This window comes from Gambusia affinis, linkage group LG22, assembly GCF_019740435.1.
Source record: "Gambusia affinis linkage group LG22, SWU_Gaff_1.0, whole genome shotgun sequence".
Classification (NCBI taxonomy): Eukaryota; Metazoa; Chordata; class Actinopteri; order Cyprinodontiformes; family Poeciliidae; genus Gambusia; species Gambusia affinis.
The window spans coordinates 9,469,520-9,480,781 of record NC_057889.1 but is presented as its reverse complement, the minus strand read 5'-3'; the positions used below and the strand labels follow the sequence as shown (position 1 = coordinate 9,480,781).

Below are 11,262 nucleotides of genomic sequence, written 5' to 3'. Positions count from 1 at the left end.
AAAAATAATAATTACATATACGTTGTAAATGAACCACAACTGTAAATAAAATAAACTGTGATTGTGGACGTTCCTAATAGCAAGCAAGAAAGCGTATTATTCAGTAGTTGAAGTTAATTATAATTTTCTATTTGTTATTATTTAGGCAAGCAGATATTGTCTCTGTGTGTATGTCTTCTATTTTAGTTCTTAATTATTCATATTTTCATTATTAATTGTAACAAGTATTACATTATTTGTTTCATTAGGTCCACTTCATGTCTTGTTTATTAATTATGTTTGAGTAAACATCTAATCTACGTTACTTTATTGTTTGGCTTATACTGTTGTAACATTTATTTTTTTTGCTTATATAAGTTTTAATTTATTTCATTATCAGCTACTAACCATTTACTTTGGCTTGCATTTCATGATTTTTATTATGTGTATGGCAAAATAAAACATATTCAAATTTGCTGCAATAAAAAAACACTTATGGTTATTTACATATAAACTGAGGCTGACGGAGTATGACATCTTCTTCAGAAAAGTGATTTATAGAATATTGCATTTTTTTTCAATCATACACTATTAAAATGTTCGCTTTCTTCATCAATTTAGTGAGCTAAAACTGAATGTTTGAAAGTATTATCCAGATATTGATTATAGTAGCCTTTGAAATTTAATTTTATTTCATTATATAAATGATGTCATGGATAAAGTAAAGCACATAAAATTGTTGCTAAAAAAGAAGATGGTACTGACAAGCTTTTTCGTTTGTTTTTATTCTTTTTGTATCAATCCCGTGATGTAGTGTATTCTCCACTACACAAGGGGCGGTACAGAAAACAAATTGCAGGGTTCTTCTTTACTACTTACTAAACATGGCTGCGCCCTTGGTACTCAGACGGGAATTATTCTCTTTAGCTAAAATATTAGGTGGAATTTCACAGTTGGTATGTTAACGATAACATTTCTTGTTTTGAACATCCTGTTTGAATAATTAAGAAACATCATTGCTCGTTGGATTGATAAAAATGGTCCTCGAATCCCCCATTTCGGTCACTCGTGGCTCCTACAATATCATGAATGTCATAATATATAGATTTGTACGTAATTATCTTTATGGTTCACAGGGACCGAGAGGTTTGGGAGCTTGTTCCAATCACAGAAAATGCAGTCAAACTCGGTAAGTTTATTTTACTCTGTGCTGGGTTTCAGACAGTAATTAATTAGTAATGTTACTACATTTTAACAGTACTTTTGAATAGCTTCTTTTTTAAAGTTGTATGCATTTCTCAGGTTTTAAGGACATTGGGAATGAGAAATAAAGGGAAAAATATTAAGTATTACTATGAAAAAAATATTCAATGTTTAGGGAAAAGCAATGAAAAAAAACAACAACCCAGATTTGATTCTGCTACAATACCTGAAAATTGTATTGAAGAGTTATCTTAACTTAAATCAAGGTCAGTAAAATGCAAAACACATTTGATGTGCCTATTTAATGCAGCTTTAAAATCAATACTAGTTCTGAGATTTTAATCAGGCTTATATGATCAATACAGCTGTAATATTTCACTCTGTGCAGGTTCGAATTGCTACAGAGACCCAACACTTTCTTCCACACAGCCGCATATTTGTCTTCAACTCCTTTTACAGCAAGTGGCATTTTTCTGTATTTTAACCTCAAACTTAATTATAAAAATATTTCTAAGAGTGATGGTGTTAAATTTGTAATTTGTGGTCTTCTATGCAGATCACTGTCACAGACGAGCCGGACACTCTGTTCCAGAAGGTGCTTGTTCTGGTCAAGGCTCATGACAGAGCCGTGCTGGACAGCTACGAGTTCTTTGCCACAATGGCAGCTAAAGAGCTGGGCATCACTATGGGCAAAGTGTGAGTCTCAGTGGCAGGACATCAAAAGCTCATTTAAGTATCATAAACACCTTGTAACGTCAAGATTTTTACTCTTCTTTTCTACCAGTTTTGAGCCTCCCAAGGATATAGAGAGACTGACGCTACTGAAGTCAGTGCACATCTACAAGAAGCACAGGGTTCAGTATGAGATGAGGACACACTACCGTTGTATTGAGGTGGAAGCTTCAGTTGTTAAGCAAAATTCAACCATGAACAGTGAAAAAATGCAGTAATTTTAATAACTATTGTGTTCATCTTCTTAGCTACTGCATGTTACTGGCTGTACAGCACAAGTGTACCTTGAATACATCCAGAGGAATCTCCCGGAGGGTGTAGCCATGGAGGTGACAAAGGTAAGGAAGTGATGAACCAGTAGAACAGCAACTTTTATGAAGAGTTAATAATTTATGCATGATATTTAATTATTCTCCTTTGTTCACATTTCAGACCGCTATGGAGAAGATTCCAGATCATATCCTTGAACCCATGTGGAAAGATCACCCTATTGATGACAAATCCAGTAAATAGGTCATCTAATGCATTTTCTTTACTTGAAAAAGTGTAAGCAGTTGTACAGAGGTAATGCTGTAATATTTCAAAACATAGCAGATTACTGAACTTTAGCTTCATATTTTGTATCCATTTATTAATGTGTTAAACACGTTATTGTTCGGTTCATTTTTGTGTGTAAACATTCATTTCTAAGTAAAATTTTGAATCAAATCTTACATGGAAGTGTGTTTTTTTTTAGCTATGATGTCGATATAATCCATTGATTATCTGTTGTTGAAGTTGTTTCATATCATACTCACATACAACAAAAGACCTGCACACATTTATTTTTTTTGTGTGTGTTTATTAAATTCTTGGCACACAGACATCACAGTACAATGTTCTAAATATGCAGCTTTTAGCAGTAATGAAAAAGAAGATGCACACTTTAGATGACTGATATATGATACGAGTTAATTAAAACATAGCTTGCTTATTAGCTATGTTAAACATGCAAAGTGTCAACATTTTTAGTTTGGACAACAGGTTAGATCATATAAGGTATCAAAAGATTTTTAGGCCCATATCCACTCAAAACGAACCAAAACTGATTAGACTTAATATACTGTCTTCTGTTTGTCAGATGCTCGGTAATCAGACAGAAAAGGGAAACTTCTGATGCATTTTTACATACAAATGTCTGAACTCCTGAGACTTATTTTCTTCTGAGAAGCAATTGCCTTTAATAATCACACTTCATAAATCAACATGCAAAAAAAATCTTATTCTTAATTAAAGAGCTTCTCCTCAGTCATTTTTATAACAATTATTGCTGTGATAAAGTTGAAAACTAGGTAAATACAAATGATAAATGCTGAATTTATGAACACCTGTGTATATAAACCGTTCCCAACTTTTACTGCTTATTGTCAGTGGCACATAAGGGCAATATGGTCATCTGAACAAACTGTGTTTCAATTATTAGAAGTGGTGCTTTTTCTTGAATGGGTCACCTTTGTAGATCATCTTAACTTTGTATATATCAGAAAAGCATATAATTGCCAGTATTGTTTCACATGATCAACCCACATTTTCCTGAAATGCAGAATTTGCATGCATGGCACTTAAAATACACCCATTCCAAATAATACATCTAAACAGCCTTTTATAATTACAATACTGCACACACTATTTTAATTGAGATGACAAATAGAATTTGATATCTTGTGCAGCACCATAAAGTTTAAAGCCATCAGTGCACTTTTCTTTACTGGGATGCCTCTTTATTTCATTAACAAAGGCACTGAAGCATAGGAGCTTAACCCATAAATATTCAGCATCTTTGATATATGTGATGAAACTCAAATATAGTTGGGCCTTCTGTCCTGAAAGAAAAAATATCTCTTTGTAGGAGGCATTAAAGACTCAAGACGAGGCTCACCTTGTCAATTGCGGCGTTGCGTTTTCTCAGGTGTCACGCTGCTGGTGAAGGAGAGGAGGGATGTAAGGGAGGGTCTGGGCTCCTGGGGCCAGGGAGGTTAACTGTACTGTGTGCCCCCCTTCAGGAGACAACAACAGTCAGTCTGTTATAATCAACCACAGTTAGAGACATGAGGGGGGACTGCAGAGGTGGAAGAAAGAGCAAAGTAAAATGAAAAAAAAAAAAAAAATACTGAAAGAGCTGAAGAGATGGAGATAAACAGATGATGGGAGAGGGCTGCACCTGGAATTGAAACCCCCTTGGGTCTGCAGAGGGAGCTAAATATTCTGCAGCATCTCTATGGTTGGAAGTATAAAAATGCTCTCATCTAGAAGAGGATTAAAAGTTCTTGGTTGGATTAAATAAATCATATGATTTCAATTGAGCAATGCTTGTTTTATTTGAAGAAATTAGTCATCCTAAATAGGACTCAGAGATGAACAGAAACAAAGAGCTTATCTTGTATATTTGACATTCCAATAACCAAATATATTTTTATTTATTTTAGTAATTTATTGATACAACTAGATGCCATAACTTTAAAAGCTACTGAGTGAGGAATAAGACCAGAGCTATTACAGTGCTGATATTGTCTAAGAACCCTGACCACATTTACAGCATATCTTTTTATTTTCATAAAACAGCCAGAAAATGTATAGTGCTAACATTCAGTGAGCACTATACTCAGTGAGTTTATCCTTTCAGGATGATATCCTCCTTTTAGACATGCTACCACTGATTCTTGTATTGTGACATGACCATTTCAAAGCGTTGATGTTGGAGCGGTCCTATGTCCTCCAGTAACATTAGCATTCAAAAACAGCTCTTATAAAACTCGTTTTATACTCTCCAGTTAGCATATATAGACTTATTTGATTCTCTCATCTATTTTGCCTGTAACTGTAACTTAAGCTAAACTACATAAAGAGATGTGACAATGTAATACATGCATGTGCTACATTACATACCATCTTTTTCCAAACCGGAAAAGTGTATAAAATATTTCCATATAAGCATTCATAAAGTTAATCTCTGAAGTTACATGGATAAAAATATTCATGCAAGTATAAAATATAGGCTCACACTGAAAATATGACTCATATTGTTCATTGTTTCTTGCAAAAATATTCATATCTCCTGCATATTTTCATATTTGTAATAAATTCTGAAGTATATGTAGTATTTTGTGCCACACCAACAAAAAGTGGCGCATAATTGTGAAGTAGAAAGTAGGAAAAAATTAAAATGGTGGGAGCGCTCTATAAAAAACTGCAATTGCAGTGAAAATTGGTTTATTCAGATGGGGGTGAAAACTATTGGACATCCGCATTTTTCAGATTTTTATTTGTTAAAAAGTTTGAAAATCAAGCATTATTTTCCAGTTCACAATTGTATGCTACCTTGTGTTTGTCTATCACACAAAATCCCAGTAATGTTCATTGGAGTATGTGGTTGCAATGTGACAAAACGGGGAATCGTTCAGTAAGTATGAAGACTTTTGCAAGGCACTGACATGAAAATCGCCTCAAACTCTCAAACTTGTTTGTGAATAACAAATAAGGAGAAGTAGAGTTTAGTAATTTTTTGTTTTATTTTTGTTTTCTTTCACGACTGTCTCATATCTGAAACGTTTTCATAAAACACATTCACAGGTTCACAAAAGTGATGTTAATTACAGTGAATAATGAAGTAACACCTCAAAAATCTAAAACAGAGTAAAGAGTAACGTCTACTTAACTAAAGTGAATATAAATAAAATTGAATTACTGTATAAATTTCTTCAGTGTACTATTTATGTATAATGCTTTAGTGTCATTTCACAATAGATTGCTGGAAACAACATGAATCTTTCAAATAGCAGTACTCATAACTTAAAATAGCTGCACATTTAAGATATTATAAAAGTAAATATTCACGAATACTTGACAAATTCAATGTTGTCTTATCACTTGACAAAATGAGCAAGTGTTTAACAATATTTGTTGCACTATTTTGAGACATAATACATAACTATCTTGATATAACAAAATGAAATACAAGGGAGGTCCAGGGTGTAACATTAATCCTTGAGGGTACAGTACTTTTTTCTCGCTCTTCTCCCACTTTTAAATATACAGTGTCACCATTTTTTAGTCTTTATTTAGAAATCAGGAAAAATGTTAAGGCTAACAGGTGACAAGAATAACAGAACATTTACGAAACATTTTTTTTTCCTCTGAGAACAACAAGTTCAACTACGAACAGCTTTTAACAATATCAAAGTCTCTGCAGTGCCAACATTATTTATGATCAACACAATGTGTTAATGCTTTCACATTGCCAAGTTATACATCGTGTTATGCATGATGCCTAACATGATGCATGTGGAACAAGTAAGTTTCCTTTCTTCGCCAGAAAACAATACCAATAATACTTGGCCACAGACTGTTTTATGCTGTGTGACACATAGTTCAGGGACGATTCATTCCCTTCTCCATTTTAGGCCAGTCCTGCAATAACAGGTAGTCATTCTATAGATTTTAGACTGTGTTAAAATCGGCGGCCACCAGGGGGGCCTGGCCACCTCTGGCCTCTGCCAGGTGGGGGGTGAGGCGGAGGAGAGAACGGTCCATTGTGGTAGCTGTGTAAAAGGATAAAATCACACATTGGATACTTGGCTTTGGCCAATAGGGGGCAAACTCTGGTAAGAGCAGCCATCTCTAAACTATCCTCAATCAACTCTATACATGTGAGAAGCAAAAGATGTGTTTTCAGTCATGCACTGTTAAAATAGCTTGGCTTCATGATGCTAATAAATGTCCATGTTTCTATTTAAAGACTAAATTAACATCTAGCTAGAGGTTTGTTGTCATAGGGCATGTAATAATAATGCTAATGATAATGCTATCATTTTTTTGTCTAGCATGTGATCAAATTCCAAACAAATATGGGCAAGTTATATTTATTAATAAAGCAGTTTTAAGAGAAAAAGAAGACGGTAGAATCTTTACTCAGGGCTTTTCCACCAAACAGGTTCCAGTTGAAAAGCGTGGCTGGTGCTACAGCCAGTTCTTAACTGGGGTCGAAAAAGAACAACTTGGCTCCTCCACCACCGCAGAGCCGAATCACAGTCAAGTCATTATGTCTTTATATACGTCTCATCCAGTTAAAGTTTGATTCTTCCTGATTTATTATGTTTTTGCAAAGAATCGTAGTGCGCAGACAATTTAACCACTAATGTTACGCCAGGATCCTTGCAAAAAGATGCCCTAGCATCACTATTTCTCTATAAAACAAGCGGTGTTTGTGAACACTTTTGGGTATTTTACACTTTTTAATTTGACCAATCAACACCAAAACAAAACTGATGGTCCCAGTTTTTAAAGTCCACTGTGTCAGAGGAAACACAATAAACTTAGCAGGCTTTAGCACCAGTTAAACATTGGAACAGGTTGGGAGGAAAAGGTCTCAGAGAGTAAAGGATCTCATAAGTGTGATAACAAAGAGGGAACAAAAGTGAAACGACGAGTTAACGTGTAAATTAGAGCTGAAACAAGTCTTACCCTCTTGGTCCGCGAGGGAGGAAGTGGCGTGGAGGGCCAGGTGGTGGCATGCCTCTGCCTCGTTGGTGTGGTGGGCGCCCTCTGAAACCAGGGTGACATGGAGGTGAGAGTGGAGGCGGCCCATGCCTTTAAAAACAGAACAAACAAAACCATGAATGTTTCAGTGAACAAATAAGATCATTTCTTAAAGCTATTTATTGTTGAAACAAATCTAAGTTCACTTACATGCCAAACCTTTTACTATAAAAACGCGAATGAGCAATAACAGAGCGGACATATATGTGATATTTCTGTAACTTGCCAAAAAATAACTTGAAAAGAAATAATACAAAGATTTTTGAGAGACATCTTTAAAAAGAAAAACTTGGATTAAAGTTATGAATGGGACCCATCTGTATGGAATGTTCCTGAAGATGATATGAATTGACACTAAAAAGTAAGCTGAACTACATCTATGTACTGTATAAAATAGTGTCAGGAAGTTACCTTGGCATGGGCGGAAAAGGGGCTCGGAAGTGCATAGGGGGCGGAAGTGGGGGAGGAGGGGGAGGGAGAGGAGGTGGAGGACCCATCCCCATTGGTCCACCCCTCCCACGATGACCTCTGAGGTCTGGATAAGGTCGCATCCTCCCCATTCCTCTGCAACAGAAAGGCATAGGGTCGACTTCTACTCCCCTCATGGACTGTATCAAACAAAAAGAGTTAAACACTCCACTAACACCCAGAGAGAGTACATGGGCAAATCTCTGGGCACACTTGTAAACATATCCAAATGAATACCTCATGGGTCCAAATCCATTCATGGCTCCATCTTTCCCTCGGCCTCTCCCACATCCTGGTGGACCAAAAGCTTTAATTACACCTCGGCCCCCTCGCATACCGCCTCGGCCCATACGCCCCCCACGACCACGGCCTTTGGATCCTCGTCCTCTGCAACAGGAAGACAGAAACCACTCCTCCAGTTCAGATTAAGCAGTGCTTCATATTTACAATAAACATTCATAGTTAATAGATATAAAAAAATTTTTATCATAACAGAAAAAGCTGTTCTATGGTTTGAAAATGGGAAAGTTTTACATGATGAGAAAGATTTTTATTTTTGAAGCATTGAGCGTTGTTATGCAGTGATCCCTTCATAGATAAAAAGACCACTGATGACTAATGCTTGTTCACTGTAGCTTGTAAAATGTGTTTGTAGAGTATTTTGCTGAATATCAAGCATGTCAGATATTTATAGATGACGGTGCTCACGCCAAAATAGAATACTTTACTGTGTGTTAAATGCCACAGAAAGCAATGCCATTTTGTGTATTCACTCATGTACTTCTAGATAGCTGTAAGGTCTCACTAGCTGATCGTGTTGTCTTCATTACTAAAGCAGAAGTCTAAAAGATGTCACAGGACAGACCTGGAATTGAAGTCACCTGAACCTCTCTGGGATTCATTCTTAGACATTTTGGGATTCTGTTCAGGGTCTGAATCCATCTGAAAACAGTCAGACAATTACCATTACAAAGATGATTATTTATCTCAATTTGAATGTTAATATCAAATAAATCAATAAAGATAAGTAAGCCACAATAATCTAAAACAATACACCTACTGTTCAAGAACACTTTCTGCTTTATAATTAAAGTCTAGAACAAAAGAAAAGGTAATCATGCATAAAATTTCTAGATATCCCTTGCAGCTACAAGGTAATCAAACATGATACAGGCAGATGACATCTAATTTTACAGATATTTTTAAATAAAAGTTTTTCTTAGATAGTGATGAGGAAGTGCTCATAAATTTGCTGTGGCATGTGCTGGTCAGAGTAGCATAGAACTATTAAAATAACAAGTGAAAAAAATGGGCCACTTTTATGCATACATCATAAAAAATAAAGGTCATCATTAAACTTATATACAGAGATTACCATAAAATAAGTAATGACCCCTAAAACAATTTGATAAAATATGCTTTCTTTGGCAGACTTATTGTAGAGATACTGTATAAATATATCATCCGGGTGACTCCTGATCCAAAGCAAACCAGTGTGACCAGATGATCCTGTAAGCTGAGAGATTGGTTGTCCACAAGAACCTCAAGCAAATAACAAGCTGAGGGTGAAACTTTGTTTGTATTTCAGCAAGAAAGAGCCTCGATGTTTCAAAACAAAATAATGGATGAGGAACATTAGGGAGTGGCTGTCTTTATTTTAAACAAGTTCCTACATATTTTCCAAACTCAAATTTCAAGAGTTATTATTGTTATTGTTTTAGTCAATTTAAATTATGAATACCAATCTTTTACACTAATCTGCAAAGGTGGATGGATTAATAATAAAATGGACAAATGGATGGAGAGAGGAATTACGTACTGATAGATGTGTGGAAAGACAGCAGGACAAGGAAAAAAATCTAAAAGTATCTATCTATATTCAATATTTGTATCCCATACTTTCCCAGAATGTTTCTGAACCCTGTTCAATTATCATCTGACAAAGAGAACCCCCTACTGCTCAGCACTATCTTGGAAATGTAATACAACACATAGATTTACACACTTAAAAACAACATACCATAAATTATTATAAGCCTATTTTATTTCACCTTATATTTTATAGAAGTATTGTTGAGTATTTCAGGAATATTATTATTCCGCGACCTAAATGGGTTTTTACTGTACACAATGTACGGTACAGTTTCTGAAGTCTTGAGACTTGCTTTATTGTACAACAAACACACGACAAATTTATAGTTTTTAACTTCCAGATTATGGGAAATACTTAGCTGTTGCTTTTGTTAATAGCAAACGGGAATATTTCTCGTTGTCTATATCTATCAGGGAATACTCCTGGTATGTTAGATTCAAGTGTTAAACGCCGCTGTTAGTTCGTTTTTGGCTAATAAAAATACTAAACAAATACATGACATAAAAATGTAACCTTTAAGTAGAGTATCTATGGATAGAGGACACCTCGAACGTAATGGAAGCATTCTTATCTTGATCTTAACGGGCAGCTGGTGCAGTATTAGCCTGTAATATTTATCCTGTAGCAACTAATACGACTTGGATACAGCTAATATGCTTACACAATACCTCGCAATATATGGTAACATATAATACCATCACCTGGTCAGAAGAGGTTGGATTAATTAGTCCAAAAAACGTTGAATGGCTATGGCTAATTCCTGGAATTAGCTAAAATCCCTAACTAAGTAAGTCAATGTCTTCTGTGTTATGGAGCAAATTTCTTAACAATTTATTAACAATAGCCCAATTAAAAGTCAAAAATAAAAACTGAGTGTGTAATGAGGACAATTAAAGCTAAGCAGAAAAGGGGCGTTTCTGTTATTTTCTAATTATTTCTACTGCTTCGGGCAAATGGAAAAAGGAGGCATTACTTACCCCTATTAGTCGTACAGGCAAGATATATATTTCTTTTCAAAAAGGGTGTTAAATGTTCTACTTGCTAGTCAAAATAAAAATATGGTAGAAAAATAAAAATATAGGTATAGAAAATTTCCAACAGGTCCTACAATTCATAAGCGTTTTGAAATGGCGGCTTCGCCAGACATCCTAGGTTGAGATTTCTTTAAGTGAGATACGTCATGGTTAGAGACCCGCCCATTGGGATAAGTATTGATTTTTATTGGCTAATCGTCACCTGCCTTCCAAATATTTTGATTTTGATTGGCAGAATTTTCTAACGTGAAAGTAATTGTCTCCCTCTGTAATACTGAATCACATTGAATCACAAGTTGAATAGATATTTTCATTGAATACTTAGAGAATTAATTATTTTACAAACAGAGAGAAAAAGTACAAACATACTTACAAAAATAGGCTCGAAATGAAGGTGTC

The 11,262-nt window shown here is 35.1% G+C and overlaps 2 protein-coding genes across 4 annotated transcripts; one reads left to right on the top strand and one right to left on the bottom strand.

Moving 5' to 3' along the window:
• The first annotated feature begins 813 nt into the window (after positions 1 to 813).
• Positions 814 to 2,622, top strand: mrps10 (mitochondrial ribosomal protein S10). The gene is made up of 7 exons (XM_044106088.1): positions 814 to 935; positions 1,116 to 1,168; positions 1,571 to 1,640; positions 1,739 to 1,878; positions 1,967 to 2,075; positions 2,163 to 2,252; positions 2,347 to 2,622. Exons 1-7 carry the CDS (start codon positions 864 to 866, stop codon positions 2,425 to 2,427), a joined length of 615 nt encoding a protein of 204 aa, XP_043962023.1. The 5' UTR covers positions 814 to 863; the 3' UTR covers positions 2,428 to 2,622.
• Positions 2,623 to 2,734: 112 nt separating this feature from the next.
• Positions 2,735 to 10,989, bottom strand: si:ch211-51e12.7 (uncharacterized protein LOC336335 homolog). Of its 3 annotated transcripts, none has more exons than XM_044106905.1 (6): positions 10,807 to 10,971; positions 8,822 to 8,898; positions 8,194 to 8,343; positions 7,900 to 8,052; positions 7,414 to 7,539; positions 2,735 to 3,950 (listed from the first exon to the last, which is right to left on the bottom strand). In XM_044106905.1, the coding sequence occupies exons 2-6, from the start codon at positions 8,896 to 8,898 to the stop codon at positions 3,866 to 3,868; spliced, it is 591 nt and encodes a 196-aa protein (XP_043962840.1). In that variant the 5' UTR covers positions 10,807 to 10,971; the 3' UTR covers positions 2,735 to 3,865. The 3 variants fall into 3 exon arrangements, with proteins under 3 accessions (XP_043962840.1, XP_043962839.1, XP_043962838.1); XM_044106904.1 differs by having other exon boundaries at positions 2,754 to 6,491; positions 10,807 to 10,989; XM_044106903.1 differs by lacking the exon at positions 10,807 to 10,971 and adding an exon at positions 10,343 to 10,460 and having other exon boundaries at positions 2,754 to 6,493.
• Positions 10,990 to 11,262: the final 273 nt, after the last annotated feature.